Below are 23,243 nucleotides of genomic sequence, written 5' to 3'. Positions count from 1 at the left end.
ATTGGCAATACATTCCAATGGAACGCCCTTTCCGCCATTTGGTAAAATGACTATTCTATTTTAAAAAGAAAAGAAAAATCATTCCAATATAACAAGAGGAAAAATTTAATGATTTTTTTTAAAATTTTTTTTTATGCATTTCAAATTTTATTCCATTCCGTTCGTATTCCTATTCTCATTTTCATTCCCATTCCTATTCCTATTCCTATTCCTATATTTTTATTCCTCCTAACCAAACACTGATTTAATTTTTTTTTGTTTGGATATTGAAATAGGGGGTGCATGGGTGCAACTTTTTTTTGGGTTGCACCGTAGAAGCTCTCAATCCTATTTATTCTTGATGAAAAATACTGATTAATATACTTCCATCTTCAAATGTGTTGAATATTAAAGAAAATACATGCACATAGGACAAAACATAAGAATACGAAAAATAGCTTTGGCAATAACTCCATTGTAGGAAACCGCATTACATAATGAATTAATTAATAGAAACCTCCTTGCTCAAGGGACGGTACACGAAAAAAATAAAATTGACCTTTTATTAGAACAAATGAACTTCACAACAAACTAGTAAGTATGATCAGAAAAGTGTTATAGACTAGTATATCATCTCATGGCCAAACATAAAAATTCCTAAAAGACAATTATTTGAAGAAAAATCTTCTCACAAAAAGGCAAACAAGTTAGAACTTGTATATGTGCATGGCAGATGATGCTAAACTATCAAAGTTGAAATTTTCAGCAACCCCCTATAATTTAACACTGCTTCATCTCCTAATATGCACCATGGCTCATCAACAACTTGATAGTTACTTTCAGTTCCACAATTAATAATTCACTTTGAATTCCACGATGATTTCCTTTCGAAAGTTATGATTACACCTTTGAGTAAAATACTGAACATGTTATATGACAAAAGCTGCCAGCAAAAAGCTTTAGGAAATGATTAAATCAGCATAAAGAAAACAAAATTAAAATAAGAATAATAATAATAATAACTTTCACCTATTGCAGAGTGATAATATTTGGGGAGCACAAAGATGGGCTGGGTTTAAGAGAAATTCTAAAGGCTAGTACCAACCCATTACATTAAACTAATCACTGTGAATGTCTACAGCGTTTAAGTCAGTTTTAAAGTACTACTTTACAAAGGATTTACTAAAGAAGTTAGCTGTTGCTAAATTTAATCATAAAACTCTCCCGCATGCCACATTCATGCATCATTAGATCTTCTTTTGGGTTTTACTTTTTAAGAGGGGGTCGGGTATTTGAACAGAGGTGCGGTTAGCAATTAAGTTAAACCTGCAGACACATTAGTTCTAATGAATTGAGTACTAGGCTTCATCACTCCTCTCTAGTGCTTGATTAAAATTCAAACACCTCTTTCAATTTTAAAACCGATTGACAATAACTTCGAACTTGGACCATAACTGTTGCTAAAATTTTCTATTGTTAATAAAAGTAGATCAACATTGCATGTGTACTATAATAAGAATACTTAAATAAAAACAGAGCATAAGCAAAACTGCATAAGCATGAAAGGTAACATACTTCAAGTTGGAAGTGAGGGCATCTCAATTTCTTCGTCCAATATCCCATTCGATATATCTGAAGTTTGAAAAGAATCTTTCCTACCTCGTTCCAAAGAAGTTGCTTCATATATCCCTACAAATTTCAATCAAATTTATAAGAATCACACAGAATTAATAATTATAAAAAGTAACAAAGATGCCATCCACGCTAAATACTGAATCCAGCAAGTGCGCATCTCACAGAGAAGAAATGTCGAAACACTAAGTGGCAGAAGCTATTTTACAAATTAAACTATAAAAATTTGAGAACCATTAAGAACTTTTCCATACAAACAAATACACCTCACAAAAGAAAAGTGACACGGAGATGATAAGATTGACACAACTCACACAAGATCATTAGCAAGTAATGACAATACAAATGATATTTAAACATGGTAACATACCAAAGCCCAAAATTAGACAGCAAATTAGAAACCCTGCAAGAGAGAAGTCCATCTTGTAAATGATCTCCATCACAATTATGCATCCTCCAGCTACCATTAAATGCCTCGGAGAAGAGAATACCATGTGTAATCTACAAAGAATAAGAAAGTCATCAAAGAAATGACAAAGATAAATGCAAGACATTTCATTCGAATTGTCAACAAAGCTCAATTAAAAAAAGAGCACTATATTGTAGAAATGGGGGGAAAAAGTTAAGAAACACTTGAAAAAAAAGACGACTACATGCTAATATATATACATTTATATTATGTATGATAAGACAACAATGATTTTGTTTCTTACAAAAGATTAGTGTTTTGAAATTAACACTATAAAATATCAACGAATTAATAAGATTAAGAAACTCAAAAATATTACAATGCCAGAGAGTACAGAACTTGGAAGGAAACATTAAACAAGTAACAACACATGCCGGAAAACTAAGCAAGCATTTCAACTTAGCAGTGGTCAAAACCCCAGAGCTGCCTTGGAAAAAAAAAAATTATACAAGATACCTTTCCTCTGCCATGCTGTCCACATAGAATATCAAGATAACTCCAAAAATAATGGTGCTCAAGAAAGCCCAAGTAGAGAATGGCATCTTTTCACTGCCACTTGAAGGTGATCCCTAGGTGCTCCAATAGAAAAGAAGCAATAAATTTTAGGATGCAAAAAAAAAAAAAGAAACTTAAATGTAAGAATAAAGAGCAGCAAAGATAAGTATTAACAAGGCACCGTAAAATAAAAAGAGAAACACACAAAAAATGCCAATCTTTATGACTTTGACATAGAACCTTAAGACTTACTATGATCATGTCCCACATGGCCACAGGAAATAGAAAACATGTTGCAGAAGCTATAGTTATTGCATGAAGTCGCCTTTTCAGTTGATTCTGAAGACGTATAAAGTTACCATGTGTAAGAATTAGGATTTAACTGAAAAATGAAGGATATATAACATCTGAAGAAGTTCAGGTTATCAATGTATTTGCAAGATAACTACAAACATGAAGACAGTCATATATCAACACCTTGAGTGAAACACGTCGTGCAATCACCCGCCTCAACGCTGATAAGATTCCGGCGCATATTGGAATAGTCATTGCTGCCATGCCCAAAACTTCTTTAGTTTCAACCTCACGATCAGGATCATCTTTGAATGGTAAATTTAAGTTAAGTTCTCAACATACACAAAACAGGGACAAATGTTTGATCAATATAAAAGGAGTAATGAAAGTTAAGAGGATACTCGACTATAAAACACAACTAGCTTGATTAATGCATTTATTGAGTCTTATAAAAGAACTTGATAAATTCCAAAAGTACAAGACATCAAAGAGAGGATATAGAAGGGAGAATATGTTTCCATGGCCCATCCTTGGGATAAGAAGTAGAAAGACGTCACCATTGCAATAAGCCCACCAATCTGATAAAATAAATGTCAGTGATATAATAAGATAATCTTTATATTTTAATGACATTGCAGTTGATAACTAGTCACCATACTTGATCTGGTACATCATTTCCCCATTCAAAAGTATATGGCAACCAATCCAGTGACTTTTAATACTCAAGCAATCTGGCTAGAAAAGAGCCCATGCACTAGCATGATACACACCAGTAGTGTATCATTTTCAGTCAAAGAAATATAAAGTAGGAAAGTTTTATTGAGATAGCAGAATAAACTCAAACACTCCCAGGATATATGAGAGACCTGGTACCTCTCCCAAGCCTAAGCTCAATTACAATAAACCAGACATGATTTTTCCCTTCCCTTTCCTCTCCTTTAATCCCTCCAGACTCTCCCAAAATAAACAAAATAAAATTAGAAAGTAACTCAAAACAGAAACAAAATAAATAAATAAAATTTTGATATTATTGAGTTCGCAAGAACATCCCAGCCCCAAATCTTTTCATTACTTACAGTGTCTCCATCCATAGGTGAACCGAATTGGTGGTTTATCATAGTGTTACGTACGTAGATTTTAATTGGTTCATTACTGAAGAGAAGAATGATGTAGTTTTCCCTTGGTTAAAGTATTTTCTTAACTAAAATTTGCTCAAGGTTCATGATATTACACGATCAATAAATAGTATTGCAAAAATAAATATAAGCAGCCTGTGAAACTCGTATACACAGAGCACCTTTTTCCAAACATGTCCTCTCCTCCCATATAGCAGTGCAGACAATACTCCAAGGACAGCACCAGCATACTCTGCTAGTATAGCTCTAATATAATATAGAAAGAGAAATATGGAATCAGTTTCAAATACAAAGGATATAAACCAGTAAAGAACAGCAATTTAATATTCCTAAGCATTCCTCTTGTCACTGTTAGAGGAGCTTTGCCAATCCAACTATAAAATGTGTGCTTGTGCTCAAACTGAGTAATACTCCAGGTAGCAATTGTGTTCACATTTGTGTGTGTTTACATAAATAACTTTGGTAAACATTATATTTATGGCATTGTCAAAGACTGTTAAAGACTACAGTTGATATCATGTTACACATCATTTACAGCATAAAATTCAATCTAATGATATTGTAGTTAAAAAATGTGGCAACTGACATTCTTCTAATAGTTTATATAGCTGACAAGAATAGAAATGAAATAGTAGTATGAAAATTCGTTTCAAATGGCCCTACCTAAGAGGTCCACATGATTTAAGACCCTTTCCCCATAAAACGAAGTATAACGCCGTTATGCCACCATTTATTATAGAAGGCACTACCTGGAAAATAGTAAACATACTAAGATATATGTACAACAATAATCATATGAGCTGATATTCTTTCATGCAATTTCTAGTAAAGGTAACAAATTCAAAGAACCTGTGTATTTGAGAGCGGTCTACCCTTCCAAGGCTTTTGCAAAACAAGGAATAGGATGGATGATGGGACCAGACAAGTGAATAGAAAAAGAACAACAGAAGTACCTGTCTGAGACAAGTACCGGTATAGAGAATAAATTGACCATATTCTCATGAAATTGCCAATAATATGAATAATTTGCATTGGCATGTGTCTGCAATATAACAAGATCATTGGTGCAATTAGTCGATGTTTAAAAGAGCACGTAATGAGAGCAAATGAAATATTAATCCTACTGGAAATAAGAATGAAGACACCTATGTAAAAAAAATACAATAAATTGTACACTATGTTTTTCCCTTTTTATTTCTCTTCTCAAAGAGGAGAGGGGTTGAAGGAGAGTGAGGGGAATGAAAATGAAGGAAAAAAACCCTGAAAATGTTAAAAAAGAAAAAAGCTGTAGAAGCTTGAAAACACAGCCAAGTAGTCTGAGCCACAACAGCTCGTGACTACTACACCAATAAGGGCCAAGTTCCTCATCCATATTAGAAAAGATAAGAGAAGTAGAAAAACACCCAAATAGCTGTGTTGTACTCCTTATGACAACTTCTGTTAACCCAAGTGTTAATAGTGCCCCTTATTAGTTAATACAAAGAACATGTACCCATCACTGTGTCACAAGATTACACCAACCTAGAAACACTATTTTCATGAGGAAAGGAACACTACCGGAAGAATCTTGACTAGCATTAAAATAAGTACTAGGGCTTAACAGGTATAGTAAATCAAGATATCGACATGTGTTACGAAACTGGAACATTACATCTTGCTGTTAATATCAAAAAATTTCTCGAGAAACAAACAGAATTTTAAACATAAACTACAATGCAATTAAGAGAAAATAGCATAACCGGTGATTGATAAGATTACCTGAAATGAGGAGAAGATCGTCGATCTTCAGGAATTTGTCCAGGAGACATCATTTTCAAAATTAAAAAAGTTACAAAATCAAGTTTTGATTATGCATATATAATCTTTGCGTCCATTACAGATTACCAGAGCTTCTGCTTCGGTTTCTTGACAACGAAGAAGATAATAGCAAACCCATACTACTTTGCAAAGTTGATTTCCCCATTCCTCTCTCTCCCCCCGTCTCCTCAAATTACACTCTATACCCTTTTTATATTGTCCTCTTTTATTTTTACCTTCTTTTTTAAAATCTATCATTTTTACCTCTTTTTTTAAACATTGTACCAATTTTACCCCTATCACTTCAAGATACTCTCCATGTGATTCTCTTATGTAAGGGTATTTTGGGTACAATACATATAAAAAGAGGTATATTTCAAATAAACATAAAATTAGAGGTAAATTTGATTAATTGATGAATAAAAGAGGCATTTTTCAACTTACCCCTCTCTTCTTCCTCAATCAGCTATGGGCCGCTATTTTGAGCCCATTATCAGACGGAGCTGGGCTGCATCTGGCCCAATATGTGTGGCCCATTTACTATTTGTTGAGATAAAAGGCCCAACAACTTGAAAGTTGATTTTTGAGGGTTTTGGAGTACCCCGAACAACTTACCTTCAAACCCTAGTCCTCATCTAGTTGCTCCTTGCTCCTTGCTCCTTGCTCCTTGCTCTCTCAGCTGAAGAGAAGGATTTTCTCTCTGTGCGCAGGCCACCATTTTTTAGCTTAGCTTTACGGTATGCAATTTTGCTCAAATGTCTTGCTCTCTTTTTTTTCTGTCTTCAAACTCATGAATTTTGGAGTCTTACCATCTAGTGATGGTTCTTCTTCTATTATGTTCCTCAAAAGTTTGATTTTTTTCTCTTTGAAATATTATAAATAGCCAGAATGCGACTCTATAATTTATATGTGTATTAGAATATACGAATTGATGGAGGAAGATGGGAGGAGATATGCGGGCTTTACTTTTACTATGAATATTAGGGGCAACAGTTTGTTTAATGCGATATTCTATTATCTAATATTGTTGATAATGGCATTTTTGGTTTACACAATTACTTAATGACTAATCGTATTGCATTATGTTGGGATTAGTATTTTCAGAGTTATCAAGTATTTATTTTCATGGAGATTCTTCACATAGTATAGCTTTACCTTTATATTAAGGAGTTTGATTCTCTTGAACTCCTGGTTCTATACTATTATGCGAGATCTATATTACTTTCATGGTGGTGCTCGTTTCTATTAATTATTCTAATTTGGATATTTTCGCTTTGTAGGTTAGCCAATATGTATTCAACAAAGAAGAAAATCCTCAAGGATAACAATGCCGACCCTACTGAGTTTGAGGAGACAGTTGCACAGGTTATTTTCGTTTGCCTCTATATTCTCCAATGTACATAATATATATATATATAAAAAAAAATTTATATAGCTTTTATATGTATATGTATCATGTTTTTAGTGTTTATCATACTGAAGTTATCCATCTTGATATGTTGCAGAACCTGTTTGATTTGGAGAATACCAACCAGGAACTGAAAAGCGATTTGAAAGATCTTTACATTAACTCAGCTATGTATGTATATTATGCATGAGGAATCTTCTTGGTGTTTTATTGTTTCATATTTTTGCTGGGAATTTTTACTAATATGGAGGTAGATTATGTTTTACAGCCAAGTAGATATCTCTGGAAACCGCAAGGCTGTAGTTATCTATGTTCCCTACAGATTGAGGAAGGGTTTCCGCAAAATTCATTTGCGCCTTGTTAGGGAGTTGGAGAAAAAGTTCAGCGGAAAGGTAACAAATTGTGCTGTGCCTTGTTCCAAATTGTAAATTGTTCAAGTTTTTTAATATGATGATTTCGATAGTCATGGGACAAATCTGCCTTTGTTATCGCTTGACAGGACGTTGTCATTGTTGCAACCCGAAGGATTGTGAGGCCACCAAAGAAAGGCTCTGCTGCCCAGCGTCCTCGCACCCGTACCCTTACTGCTGTCCACGATGCCATTCTGGAGGATGTCGTTCATCCTGCTGAGATTGTTGGCAAGCGAATTAGATATCGAGTTGATGGCTCCAAGATAATCAAGGTATATTAGAAAGTAAATTGATCACTATCAATTTCACATAATTGGAAGATCACAGCCTGATTAGAGCATGTTATAATGTGTGATAGGTTTACCTGGATCCAAAGGAGCGCAACAACACCGAGTACAAGCTGGAGACATTATCAGGTGTTTACAGAAAGCTTACTGGTAAGGATGTTGTGTTTGAATATCCAATCACAGAGGCTTAAGTTACTAGCATGCCATTACTGGAAAGATGTGTTATGTTGCCGTTACTTCATTTTAGAAGCTTTCATTTGAATTTTTCGGATAGGTACTCTTGAAAATTTTGACTTGCGAGATTTCATATTTTGATTCAGACAATTAAGCGAAATATTTTTCTCTTATTTTCTTCTTATTCATCCTACTTATCATATAAGAGGCTAAGTCCTTGCTTGGAAATTCGTATAAACACTCAAGTTAATTCCACTTGTGTCCTCTTTTCTTATATAGTTTCTTATGTCTTTTTGTTGAGCGCACATACCTTGCTGCGTTAGTTCGGTACTCTCGAGTCTCAAGCTTATATGTTATATCTTTTTTTTTTGGCTGAAAACTTACATGTTATTTGTTGCTTTGAACATAAATACTAATTAACAAAGAAAGTATTTTATGGTTAATACCTAAATTTAACATAAGAATTTAGACAAATTTTAATTAATAAATAAATCTATTGTATTATTTTTTAAACAATAAATACTATTAGAAATAAACTAGATTAAAGTTATGTATATGTATACTTAGTTACATGCTTAATTTTTATATAGAAGAATTTTTACACCTAAACAAAAATTGCAAACTATAAACTATAAACTATAAACTCAACAATAGTACTACACGAAGCAAAGATAATTGAGATTAACACCGTAAAAATAACTTGTTAAAGATAATTTTACAACATAATTTAAAAAGTTTTTTTTTTTCTAAATAATATATGTTTTTGTGTATTCTTAGTTACAAACAACATAAATTTATAAAATTAAAAAGCAACAAAAAGCAAAGTCTTGATTATTTCGGGAAAATTAACATAAAATAAAACTCATAGGTTGAATTAGATTAATAGCAGAACAAAGAAATATTAAACAGTAAAAAATTCATGTGTTAAAATAGAACAGATAAATTTTAAGTCACTAACCAATAAAATTATGAAAAAAAAAAAGAAAAAAAACTACTAAAGATGGAAGAAATAAAAAATTTATTAGTTTCCCACCACAAGTTGAAGACTTTGTGATTATCAAGCACTCATTCATGATAATGGTTTAATGTTTCACTATAAAGCACATTTTATCATCCATCGAATCATGATTACAATGATTCCTTCAGCCACTTTTTTAGCTTCTAGGTTGAACAAATAACATAAATACCTTAGATGTTTCCTCACCACAGAAAACTAGGCCACCTCCGATGGGCTGCAAAACCTCAAATACAGTGTGATATCACACCAAAACCTCTTCCAACCGAACGGCAATTGTATACTCATTTTTTGGTTTGTCTACAGTGTCCCACCATATTTAGGTGGGCACTGTAGACAACACTAAATTGTTTTTTTTTTTTTTAATTTTTTAATAATTATATAATATTTAAAAAAACTAAATAATTATAAATAAATATTAACCAAAATTTTTATAAATGTATTTGTTTGTATTTTTATATTTTTAAGTGTGTTAAAAAAATAATTTAGGAGTGTTCGCGGGGCGGGTATTGCGGTCTTTGACCATTTTTTTAAACCAATCGACACGTCCGGTTTTTCCAATTTCTCAAACCACACCTACACCGCGAAATTAAAAAACTGCGAAAACCACACCGCAAATAATGGTGCGATGCGGTGCAATTTTTGCAGTTTGGACTATCACCAATAATTAAACTATCACAAATACAATAAAGCTTGAGCAACACTTGTCAAAAATACCATAAGGCTTGAAAATAAATATAAAAAAAATTAAATTTCAATAGTACAATAATTAGTGGGCTTTGAGTTGGACATTCACATATTGGACCTAACTAAATAAAAAAATTAGTATTTTTATAATGTGCGGTGCGGTGCGGTTTGAACCGCATATTAAAAATTAATTGATTAACACTCCTAAAAAAATATACACGCTAATAAAATAGTTAAATATTTACTAATATAATTTATTGGATTTAACAAATATTTAATATTAAAATATTCTTATTATATTAATAAAATAATAGAATAATAAAGAATATAATATTTGGTGTAATTTTTTGGTGTTGTGGTTGGAATTGAAAAAAAATTTAGTGTTAAAATAGTAATTTTTTGGTGTTGATTTAACAGCAAATTTGGATTTCTCCATTGGAGATGCCCTCACCACAAAAAAATAGGTTGTTTGATAGCACTCCATGTCAGTTGTGGTATTCAAGGAATATTTTTTGCTCTATATTCCCAACACGTATATTTATTTTCATGCAAGTGAAACACATTGACAGAAGTGTTAAGTACCTTGGGTCCAATCTTCTCATTTGAACAAGCCCTTTTGCCCTTTTGTACAACGTCTGACCAGTCTTCCATGAGTGACTACAACCACTCGTACGTTATTTCCTACTATCATTCTCTACCCAAAAGTATTGGGCTTGAGCTGATTTCTTTAAAGGAGAATGAAAGAAATATGTGAAAACATAGGAGTTTAACTCCAAGGAACATGATGCTATGTATCACCAAACCAATAGTTTTTAAATCAGCTGCAAATTCACTTAAGTCTCTTTAAATTCATACGTAGAGAATTGGATAGCTCAAAACTGAATGGTTTTATTACAGGAAAACTTTCATGAATTATTGACTTTCGTTTGCTAATCATGTGTATAAAGTGCAAGTCTGTGTAGAAGAGTAAGTAAAATTTATGTCTAGATAACGGGGATACAAATTCACCACCTGAACCGCCATCCTTGTTTTTATCACATCAATAAGAGTCGTTACGGCCAGTTAATGCTCGTGTAAATGTATACAAATTCATTATACGAGTTTGATAGTAAAAAAAAATTTAGAAAAGAAAAATAACAACACATATAGACACAAAAAGAAAGATAAGTAGGACAATATTGTATTAGTATTATTTAATATAATATCATGTTTGGTATTGATTTGTATTAATAGATTGTGTAAAGTTATAATATATTTTTAATAAACTTGACCAAACACTGACTACGGGTTCGGGGTCTGAGTCCCATGTCTTGGTCTGGGTTCTGGTTCCGTTTCTCGGTCCGAGTCCGAAGTTTGGAGTCCGGGTCATTCTTTGTAAATATTATAATATAAGCTAATACGGACTATTTATTATGTATTAAATAATATAATTTACATTGTATAAAAAATTTTAGTCGTTATAATTAACACAATAAGGGTTTATTTGGTACGCTGTATTACATTGTATTGTATTATATAATATTATATTGAATGTATTTCATGTAATATTTTTATGTAAAATGGTATTGACTTTTATGGGCACATAAATATATAACATTTTAGTATAAATTAAAATTTAATATAATATTATATAAAAATATGATATATAATTCAATTCAATACAATACAATACAACTTAATACAACATACTAAACGAGCCTTACGTTATTTTATTAACATAGTGTTATTTATTATTTAATACAATATGGTTCTTATACAATCTACTAATCGAGCTTAAATCTTATAACAAGTGTTTACGATGCATTCCCATTAAGCCTACTTCTGTGTTCCTTTTCTTTACTATTGCAGCATAAACGTATTTAAATTTTTCTGCAACAAACAAAATTCTTTGGAATCCATTATAGACATGCGAATAATAGTAGGGATTATAAAGTTGAGATAGTTAATGAAGGTTTATTAAAACTTTGAATCCTTTTCAAATATATTTTTTATGTATGTAAATTGATAAAATAAAACTGGTCATATTTACAAAAACAATAACTTATAATGTGAATTAAAAGCCAAATGCTGTTAATAGATCATCTGAATATAAATACAAAATGGTGAAATCTATTCGGGTCACTATTAAAAAAACACTTTAAGGTGAAAGAAACATAAAAAAAATACCATGATACTCTTTATAATAATCTAGTTATAAATACTGATGATAAGTAGTTATATGCATCATGCATGTAATGGTATAAAGAAAAGCTATTCTCAAAAAACTTGTATAGAATGACGTTGGCTTGCCAAAGTCATTAAATTTTTCAAGATAAACCAACTATAGTCGTATAACCAACCAAGTATATGCATCTTGTACACCTTCATAACCTAAGATCGTTGGAACTTGCGGCCATTCTACAATTCTCTGAACAACAACCTTTAAGCCCATCCTTCATTCCAAATTCAAAGATAGGAAGTTCCTCAGAGAAACTGTAATAGCACCAGCACGTTATTCAGAATCGAAATAAAATAATAAAGAAATGTAATGGAATTAATGAAAAATAATTTGAATCAATATTTATAATATATTATTTACTAAAATTGCTTGGAAATAGAATGATAGTGATTTATTTTGTTTACTTTATCAAAAAAAGTAATCTGAATGTTTAAATTGACTAAATTACCCTTTTGAGTTAAACTATAGTATATGGTAGTTATTTTGTAAAACATATTTCAATGGATAAAATTATCATTATATATTTAATATTAAAAAATATTTCCTAAACAACAACAATTACTTAAACAATTTGATATTTACATGCTCAGATGTAATTAATTTTAAAAAATATAGAGTAGTTTGTGATGTTGGTTGTTGTATTGAATTTTAAGTACTATGTGATTGTCATATATTTATTTTAGAAACATATCAAAATTGTTACAAAATAAGTTAAGTGTATAAGCTTATTACTTAATAACTTATAAAATTGGTTAATATATTTTTGTTAACTAGATACATAGAAAAGAAACTTAAAAGTTACTCTTTCGGGTCATTTATTTTTGTAGCAACAAAACATATATGCTTCCCACCTATTAAAATGATCATCATAAAAAATAGATTATAATAGTGCAATTTTTTAGTCAAAATAATAAATAGTTTAGCTGAAAAAACTTTTTAAAGTTTTGGAAAACAATATCAATATATATATATATGTTGTCACCTTTATTCACACACAAAAAATAAATGGTTTTAACTACTAGCTAGGAGAGAGAAAAAAGAATAGAAAAAAAGTATAAAAGAATAGCCCAAGCTTATTATATACTAGGGAAGTAAGCGGCGCTTCGCGCGGTGTTGCCTAACTTTTATAATTTTTATATATAAATATTGTATTTATATTAAGTGATATAATTTAAAATATAACATTTTAACGTGTATATTATAAACAAACTAATATAGTGTTGAAACTAAAAATATAGTTTACTATTTTAAAATATATAGAAAAGTAAAAATTTTGTGACAAATATTATCGATTTATTTTGTGACAAAGGTTACCTCATTTTCTTTAGTGCTTTCTTTTATATTTATATATATATAGATATAGATATTGATTTATTTGTTAAAAACTAATTTTTTTTTATTTTAAATATTTTGCAAAAATTGAAAAATGTAAAAATATGTGTAAATAAATAATATCTATCACTCACATATATTTGATGAAAAATATATATAACTTAAAAGTTTAACATTTACAATAGTCTCATATCGAGGTATATATAAAACATATATATTTAAAGTGTCTTATTATTCTAATAAATATTATATATTAATAAATCAATATAATTTTAATTATTGAAATAAAATTAAAATAAAGAATTATAAGAAAATAATTTTTAATATAAAAAATAATTAAATTAATTTTTTTTATAATCATTTTAAACTTGAAAAAGATTGAAAATACAAAAATGTATTTTGCATTCACTTTAAAAAAAAAAATTGCAACTTATTGGGCAACATTAAGTTCATCAATCACCCATAAAAAAAAAATTAGACAAAGAAAAGTAACGTAGTAAGAATATTATTTATAACCTGCAGATATTAAACCTAAACAATCTTTAAACAATGTGGGACTTTTAGTTTGCACATATAATTTGGTTTTCAAATAAAATAGACAAATGTTACCTCATTTTCTTTAGTGCTTTCTTTTATATTTATACTAGTGAACAAAGCCGCACTTCGTGCGGCATGTATAATAATTTAAAAAAAATTATTCACACTAAAAGTATATTTTTTTTGTTAGGACAGCAAAATATAACTTTTTTTTATTACACATAAAAATAATAGAATTACAACTTAATACTACAAATATTTTGAATATTAAAAGTACATAAATATAACAAAAAAATCACTAATTTTATATATATATAGGGAAATTTGAAATTGCATGCTTATAATATCTTAAATTTTTTTTCCTAAATTCATAATTAATAAAATTGGTCAAATATGACCACATTATTATTTTCCCACAAATACCCCTCCCATTTAAAAAACTAAAATCAAAAAACTTAGTTCTCTCTCCCTCTCGCACGGTACACCCACACACCACATCGGCTTCACCTCCGACGACGACGGACGACCACCCACCGCCACCGATAGCACCGCACGATGACGGACGACCACCCACCGCCACCACCACCGTTATCGGACCACTCCGATTGAGACCCGGACTGTATCGCACAAAACCATTTTTTTCTGGTTTATCTCTCTCTCTCTGAAAACGCAAAAAAAAAAAAAAAAAAAAAAAAAATTGTCCCAGTCCGATGGTCGGACCATGGGTCCGATAAGTCCAATTGGTCGGACCCCATCGGACCCATGGTCCGACCATCGGCCTAGGACAATTTTTTTTTTTTTTGTGCGTTTTCAGAGAGAGAGAGAGAGATAAACCAGAAAAAACCCAGAAAAAAATGGTTTTGTGCGATACAGTCCGGGTCTCGATCGGAGTGGTCCGATAACGGTGGTGGTGGCGGTGGGTGGTCGTCCGTCATCGTGCGGTGCTATCGGTGGCGGTGGGTGGTCGTCCATCGTCGTAGGAGGTGAAGCCGATGTGGTGTGTGGGTGTACCGTGCGAGAGGGAGAGAGAGAACTAAGTCTTTTGATTTTAGTTTTTTAAATGAGAGGGGTATTTGTGGGAAAATAATAATGTGGTCATATTTGACCAATTTTATTAATTATGAATTTAGGAAAAAAAATTTAAGATATTATAAGCATGCAATTTCAAATTTCCCTATATATATATATTATTTCATTATTAAAGGAGCACCACAATTAAATGAATCTCTATGTGTATTTTTATAGCAGACCTTCAAATAAAATGAAAATCTATTTAAAAAATATATAAGAGAGAATTGTTTATATATATAAAAAATAAAAAATAGTGATCAATAATATTTACTTTTAATATGAGATTGATTTGTGTTGTTCTCTATTTATATACATACTACTTTACATGATTAAAAGTTGAAAAGTATTTATTAGAAAATAAATAATTAAAAAAAAAAGAAAAAATTGTAGGAATTTAATGGACAAAGAAATATAAATAGTAGTTAATAAATTTCTCATTGATTTCAGTGGAAGTGCAATATGTAAGGGTGATATTGATTTATTTAATTGTATAAATGAAGAAGTAGTAAGATATGAGTATATATTTAATCGGGTTGTTATATACTTTTTTATAATATTATTAAATGAAAAAAATTATAAAAAAACCACAAATTAGGTAAAGTAGAAAATTAGAAGGAGATGAAGTCACCACACTTATTTTTCTTTCAGATTTATATGTAGATATAAAAAATATACAGATAAATAGATCGATTAGAAGACAACTTAAAATTAAATATTAATAATTCAAAATTAGTTTATCAATAACCAAAAAAAAATTTTAAATTAATAATTTTTTAGAAAGTTAAATAATTAAAATTAATTAAAAAATACATACTACATATATCATTTTCAATATATTAATTATATGGTGTAATTTATAAAAAATTAATATAAATGTATTGTGATGTTTTTTTTATAAAGTTAAATGATTAAAATTAATTAAAAAAAATGCTAAAATATTATCTTCAATATATTAATTATATAGTGTAAATTAAAAAAATCAAAAGGCATCGCTAAAATTAATATAAATGTATGTAATTTATTACAAAACAGTTAACATAATAAAAATTTAAAGCTCATGATTGAAGGAGAGAAATATAATAAAATTTTAATTATTCATTATGAAAATTTATAAAAATAAAATTAAAAAAAATCATATTAGCTCTTATATAATTATTTTTTAGGTTTTCTTAGAGATACATATATATATGTCTATTATAATATATATATATAAATTTTATGGAGAGAGATAGAAATTTATCATTTTAATATACTTTGTAATTAAAAACTAAATAAAAATAAAATTAATATAGAATTTTAAAGTAGAAAAAATTATTAATAACTTTGTTGCAAAAAATTTATTAGAGAAGAACTTGATACTTATATATATATATATATATATATCAAAGTAATATAATTTTTCAAAGAAAAAGAAAAAATTGTCCAATAGTTATATCAAAGTACAAGGAGGTCGTCTTTTTCTGATATACCAACAACTTTGAGTACAAGGAGGTCGTCTTTTTCTGATATACCAAGATCTCAAAGCGTGAGATATGCAGCCACATCACCAAGCTTTGAGTTTACTGATGTTCAAAGGCCAAGAGGCCAAAAGAAGAAATGAGCTTTAAAAGAAATTAAAGGAGCTCTTAATAAATTTTATATAAATTTTATGGAGAGAGATAGAAATTTATCATTTTAATATACTTTGTAATTAAAAACTAAATAAAAATAAAATTAATATAGAATTTTAAAGTAGAAAAAATTATTAATAACTTTGTTGCAAAAAATTTATTAGGGAAGAACTTGATACTTATATATATATATTTATATCAAAGTAATATAATTTTTCAAAGAAAAAAAAAATTGTCTAATAGTTATATCAAAGTACAAGGAGGTCGTCTTTTTCTGATATACCAACAACTTTGAGTACAAGGAGGTTGTCTTTTTCTGATATACCAAGATCTCAAAGCGTGAGATATGCAGCCACATCACCAAGCTTTGAGTTTACTGATGTTCAAAGGCCAAGAGGCCAAAAGAAGAAAGGAGCTTTAAAAGAAATTAAAGGAGCTCTTAATAAATTCTATATAAATTTTATGGAGAGAGATAGAAATTTATCATTTTAATATACTTTGTAATTAAAAATTAAATAAAAATAAAATTAATATAGAATTTTAAAGTAGAAAAAATTATTAATAACTTTGTTGCAAAAAATTTATTAGAGAAGAACTTGATACTTATATATATATATAAATATCAAAGTAATATAATTTTTCAAAGAAAAAGAAAAAATTATCAAAGTAATATATCAAAGTAATATAATTTATCAAAGTAATATATATATATATAGAGAATTTATCATTTTAATATACTTTGTAATTAAAAACTAAATAAAAATAAAATTAATACTTATATATATATATAAGTATTAATAACTTTGTTGCAAAAATTATTAATAACTTTAAAGTAGAAAAAATTAATACTTAGAGATACATATATATATGTCTATTATAATATATATATATAAATTTTATGGAGAGAGATAGAAATTTATCATTTTAATATACTTTGTAATTAAAAACTAAATAAAAATAAAATTAATATAGAATTTTAAAGTAGAAAAAATTATTAATAACTTTGTTGCAAAAAATTTATTAGAGAAGAACTTGATACTTATATATATATATAAATATCAAAGTAATATAATTTTTCAAAGAAAAAGAAAAAATTGTCCAATAGTTATATCAAAGTACAAGGAGGTCGTCTTTTTCTGATATACCAACAACTTTCAGTACAAGGAGGTCGTCTTTTTCTGATATACCAAGATCTCAAAGCGTGAGATATGCAGCCACATCACCAAGCTTTGAGTTTACTGATATTCAAAGGCCAAGAGGCCAAAAGAAGAAAGGAGCTTTAAAAGAAATTAAAGGAGCTCTTAATAAATTCTATATAAATTTTATGGAGAGAGATAGAAATTTATCATTTTAATATACTTTGTAATTAAAAACTAAATAAAAATAAAATTAATATAGAATTTTAAAGTAGAAAAAATTATTAATAACTTTGTTGCAAAAAATTTATTAGAGAAGAACTTGATACATATATATATATATATATATATATATCAAAGTAATATAATTTTTCAAAGAAAAAGAAAAAATTATCAAAGTAATATAATTTATCAAAGTAATATATATATATATAGAATTTATCATTTTAATATACTTTGTAATTAAAAACTAAATAAAAATAAAATTAATACTTATCTATATATATATATAAGTATTAATAACTTTGTTATAAAAATTATTAATAACTTTAAAGTAGAAAAAATTAATACTTAGAGATACATATATATATATGTCTATTATAATATATATATATATATAAATTTTATGGAGAGAGATAAAAATTTATCATTTTAATATACTTTGTAATTAAAAACTAAATAAAAATAAAATTAATATAGAATTTTAAAGTAGAAAAAATTATTAATAACTTTGTTGCAAAAAATTTATTAGAGAAGAACTTGATACTTATATATATATATCAAAGTAATATATATATATATATCAAAGTAATATAATTTTTCAAAGAAAAAGAAAAAATTGTCCAATAGTTATATCAAAGTACAAGGAGGTCGTCTTTTTCTGATATACCAACAACTTTGAGTACAAGGAGGTCGTCTTTTTCTGATATACCAAGATCTCAAAGCGTGAGATATGCAGCCACATCACCAAGCTTTGAGTTTACTGATGTTCAAAGGCCAAGAGGCCAAAAGAAGAAAGGAGCTTTAAAAGAAATTAAAGGAGCTCTTAATAAGATCTTCAAAGGTCTTTTTAAGAGTAAAAAAAAGCACCTTTCTGAGAATGCGGAGACGGAAATTCCAGGAGCGCCCGTAAATTCAGAGGCAAGTGATCACGATTATCAGTCTGATCATTTTGCTAATGAACCTAATCATCCTATCCCCGATAATATAACAGAAGAAGAAGAGAGTTTCGAATTTGTTACACCTAGGAATAACTTTGAATTTGTTATTCCTAGGAATCTTGAGAGTGAAGATGATGACCAAAATAGAAGAAATTCATTTTGGATAAAAATGTAATAATAAAGATTTTATTATAATATATATATATATATGTTTCTGTTGTTATAAATTTTATTAATATTATATTAGAAAGATTTTCTTAGATATTTTCAAACTGAGTAATATATAAATTTCTGTTTGCTATCATATGTAAAATTTAAGCACATTCAAATTATGTCTTAATACATATGTTTCTGTTGTTATAAATTTTCTTAATATTATATTACAAAGATTTTCTTAGATATTTTCAAACTGAGTAATATATAAATTTCTGTTTGCTATCATATATAAAATTTAAGCACATTTAAATTATGTCTTAATACATATGTTTCTGTTGTTATAAATTAAAAAAAATCATATTAGCTCTTATATAATTATTTTTTAGGTTTTCTTAGAGATACATATATATATATATATGTCTATTATAATATAGATATATAAATTTTATGGAGAGAGATAGAAATTTATCATTTTAATATACTTTGTAATTAAAAACTAAATAAAAATAAAATTAATATAGAATTTTAAAGTAGAAAAAATTATTAATAACTTTGTTGCAAAAAATTTATTAGAGAAGAACTTGATACTTATATATATATATAAATATATATATATACATATATATATCAAAGTAATATAATTTTTCAAAGAAAAAGAAAAAATTGTGCAATAGTTATATTACAAAATATCTATTGGGGAATAATATATGAATGAATAATCTTTTTCAAGTAATCTGAAAAATATAAAACATCAAAAAATAAGAAAAAACATAATAAATGCTTAAAAAATGAGCATACATTACTGAGTAGTGAAAATAATCAACATCAAGAATTAAAAAGAAATAAAATTAATATGACAAAAACTTCAAAACTATGAGTGGACTTTGTTACCAAAAAATCTATTAGAGAAAAACTTAATACCTAATTTGTAATTAAAACTTTGACAAAAAAATTTGTAATTAAAAACCAAATAAAAATAAAAGAAATATAATCTTTCATAGCAAGAGAAAAAATTACCTAATAATTTTGCTGCAAAGTATCCATTAGAGAATAATTTTTCGATGATTGATCTTTTTCGAAATCTGAAAAATATAGAACATCAAGAATTAAAAAATAAATAACAAAAACTTCAAAAAATAAATATATATTGCTAAGTAATAAAAATAGATCAACATAAAAAATTAGAAGGAAAAATAATTAACATAACAAAAATTCTATAAAGTTTAACTTGATCTTGGACACTATATATAGGTTTTTTGTAGTGGAAGAATACAATAATTTATTAAAGAATACAAATAGTTTTAATATCATAATAGAATATTATATACACATAAATAATACGAGTTACATAAGAATACAAATAGACTTTTTTTAATTAAAGAATACAAATAGTTTTATCATAATAATAGGACATTAATATAAATATAAATGATAAGAGCCATACATAAATAATATAAATAATTTTTTTTAGTTTAAAGAATACAAATAGTTTTAATATAATAATAGAAATAATAAAAAAATTGAGAAAATAGAAAAGGTAAAAGAAAACTATGTGTGATGACACATGGCCAATTTTTTTTTCTTTTTCTAATTATTTTGTATATTATTATGTATGTTTATAATAATAAAATTGGTAGTAATTATTTTAGAATACTATAAGTTCTTAGTTTAATTTTTTTAATGATTTCTTTTAGTTTAGTATACATGGCAATATATATATATTTATTGATATATAGATATAGATATATTTCTTGAAATATGCTATCTATTAGTTTTGATATTTTACACTAATTTATTGTTATTTATAAAGAAAAAAAATGTTATGAAGAAGGCTCTCGGTTGCTTGACCTACTCATCTTTCTTGTAGGTTAATGATAATTATTAGAGATTGCCACTTAATTATTTTTAAGGACTCAATCTTGAAAAAAGATGAAAGGTTGGTTAATCTTAGATTTATTCTAATTGAATCTAAGAATTAGAATAAAACACTAATTAAATCTAATTAAGTCTAAAAATTAAGAGATGAGAATTAAAGAAAGAAGATAATAAAACTTGCCATGTGGCAATTTTTGTGCTTTCCTTTAATGTTTAATTTAGTATACATAATAATTTTGTTAGAATACTATAAGTCTTTGGTTTAATTTTTTTAATTAGTATGTATTAATTTAGGTGCCGATTGATAACACTTTTTTAATCAGTTTTCTGTTTTTAAAATTGAAAAAGTGAAAATATTTTTCAAAAACTTTTCAATTTTTTTAATTGAGAATCAAAATTTTAAAAACAAAAAAAAATCACTTTCAATATTTTTTTAAACAGTTTTTTTTCTTAATTAATATCTTGGACTCTGATCATGACCCGGACCCAAATCCCCCACGGTCCTGGCGCTGAACCCGGCCTCTGACTTGAACCCAAATCCGACCCCGGACCTAGACCCGACGTAAATAAAATCAAAAAATGAAACTGAAAATGAATTTTACAGAACACACTTTTGTTTTTTGTTTTTAAAATTGAAAAACAAAAGTAGTTACAGAACGCATTTTTGTTTTTCAAAAGCAAAATTTTTAAAAATAAAAATTTTACTTTCATTTTGTGATTAAAAAATTAAAAAACAAAAGTGTTACCAAACGGCACCTTAGTGTTAGTTATTAGTTATATACTAATTTTTTTAAAATAAATTAGAAAAATAGAAAAATAGGCATTAGACAAAATAAGAAGATTAAGAGTGCAACATCAACTCCTTCAAACCTTAATTACTTAATTATTAAAACTTATTGGATAAAATATACATCAATAAAGAAAAATATTTATTGGACATAGAAAGTTGCATAACAAAAGTGTTATTTATAATCTACATGGATAATACCTTATGTGATTCTAAACCATGTGGGACTTTAAGTAGATATGTGTAGTAGTTTATTTCTTAACAAAATATGAAAATATCACAAAATTTTAAAAATACAATAAAAAAAATGTAAGATGCCACCTAGACTCCTTTGTGCTTTCCTTTATATTTATATATAGATCTATAGATATTGATTTATTTGTTAAAAGCTATTTTTTTTTTATTTTAAATATTTTGCAAAAATTGAAAAATGTAAAAATATGTGTAGATAAATAATATCTATCACTCACATATATTTGATGAAAAATATATATAACTTAAAAGTTTAACATTTACAATAGTCTCATATAGAGGTATATATAAAAATATATATTTAAAGTGTCTTATTATTCTAATAAATATTATACATTAATAAATCAATATAGTTTTAATTATTGAAATAAAATTAAAATAAAGAATTATAAGAAAATAATTTTTAATATAAAAAATAATTAAATTAATTTTTTTATAATCATTTTAAACTTGAAAAAGATTGAAAAATACAAAAATGTATTTTGCATTCACTTTAAAAAAAATTGTAACTTATTGGGCAACATTAAGTTCATCAATCACCCATAAAAAAAAATTTAGACAAAGAAAAGTAACGTAGTAAGAATATTATTTATAACCTGCAGATATTAAACCTAAACAATCTTTAAACAATGTGGGACTTTTAGTTTGCACATATGATTTGGTTTTCAAACAAAATAGGAAAATGTGTTAAAAAATGGAAAAAATGGAAAGAAAAAATTATAAGAGGACACATAATCTCATATGTATTTTGCATTCACTTTAAAAAAAAATTGCAACTTCTTGGGCAACATTAAGTTCATCAATCACCCATAAAAATTGGGCAACATTAAGTTCATCAATCACCCATAAAAAAAAAAATTAGACAAAGGAAAGTAACGTAGTAAGAATATTATTTATAACATATAGATATTAAACCTAAATAATCTTTAAACAATGTGGGACTTTTAGTTTGCACATATGATTTGGTTTTCAAACAAAATAGGAAAATGTGTTAAAAAATAGGAAAAATGGAAAGAAAAAATTATAAGAGGACACATAGACACTCTTTGTGCTTTCCTTTATATTAATATTTTTTTAAACAGTTTTTTTTCTTAACTAATATCTTGGACTCTGATCATGACCCGGACCCAAATCCCCCACGGTCCTGGCGCTGAACCCGGCCTCTGACTTGAACCCAAATCCGACCCCGGACCTAGACCCGACGTAAATAAAATCAAAAAATGAAACTGAAAATGAATTTTATAGAACACACTTTTATTTTTTGTTTTTAAAATTGAAAAACAAAAGTAGTTACAGAACGCATTTTTGTTTTTCAAAAGCAAAATT

The 23,243-nt window shown here is 27.5% G+C and overlaps 2 protein-coding genes across 5 annotated transcripts; one reads left to right on the top strand and one right to left on the bottom strand.

Moving 5' to 3' along the window:
• Positions 1-524: 524 nt before the first annotated feature.
• On the bottom strand, positions 525-5,990 carry LOC115722222 (uncharacterized). Of its 4 annotated transcripts, none has more exons than XM_030651373.2 (11): positions 5,764-5,990; positions 4,855-5,047; positions 4,669-4,754; positions 4,167-4,251; positions 3,369-3,447; positions 3,053-3,183; positions 2,828-2,914; positions 2,537-2,649; positions 1,982-2,112; positions 1,555-1,668; positions 525-936 (listed from the first exon to the last, which is right to left on the bottom strand). In XM_030651373.2, exons 1-10 carry the CDS (start codon positions 5,814-5,816, stop codon positions 1,556-1,558), a joined length of 1,071 nt encoding a protein of 356 aa, XP_030507233.1. In that variant the 5' UTR covers positions 5,817-5,990; the 3' UTR covers positions 525-936; position 1,555. The 4 variants fall into 4 exon arrangements, with proteins under 4 accessions (XP_030507233.1, XP_030507232.1, XP_060960061.1 ...); XM_030651372.2 differs by having other exon boundaries at positions 525-922; XM_061104079.1 differs by lacking the exon at positions 525-936 and adding an exon at positions 975-1,305.
• Positions 5,991-6,374: 384 nt separating this feature from the next.
• On the top strand, positions 6,375-8,355 carry LOC115722223 (small ribosomal subunit protein eS7). The gene is made up of 6 exons (XM_030651375.2): positions 6,375-6,539; positions 7,083-7,167; positions 7,308-7,381; positions 7,479-7,602; positions 7,710-7,892; positions 7,979-8,355. The coding sequence occupies exons 2-6, from the start codon at positions 7,093-7,095 to the stop codon at positions 8,096-8,098; spliced, it is 576 nt and encodes a 191-aa protein (XP_030507235.1). The 5' UTR covers positions 6,375-6,539; positions 7,083-7,092; the 3' UTR covers positions 8,099-8,355.
• Positions 8,356-23,243: the final 14,888 nt, after the last annotated feature.

This window comes from Cannabis sativa, chromosome 9 (assembly GCF_029168945.1).
Source record: "Cannabis sativa cultivar Pink pepper isolate KNU-18-1 chromosome 9, ASM2916894v1, whole genome shotgun sequence".
In the NCBI taxonomy this organism is placed as follows: domain Eukaryota; kingdom Viridiplantae; phylum Streptophyta; class Magnoliopsida; order Rosales; family Cannabaceae; genus Cannabis; species Cannabis sativa.
Note: the sequence above shows the minus strand (reverse complement) of the source record. Positions and strands in the feature narration are given on the sequence as shown.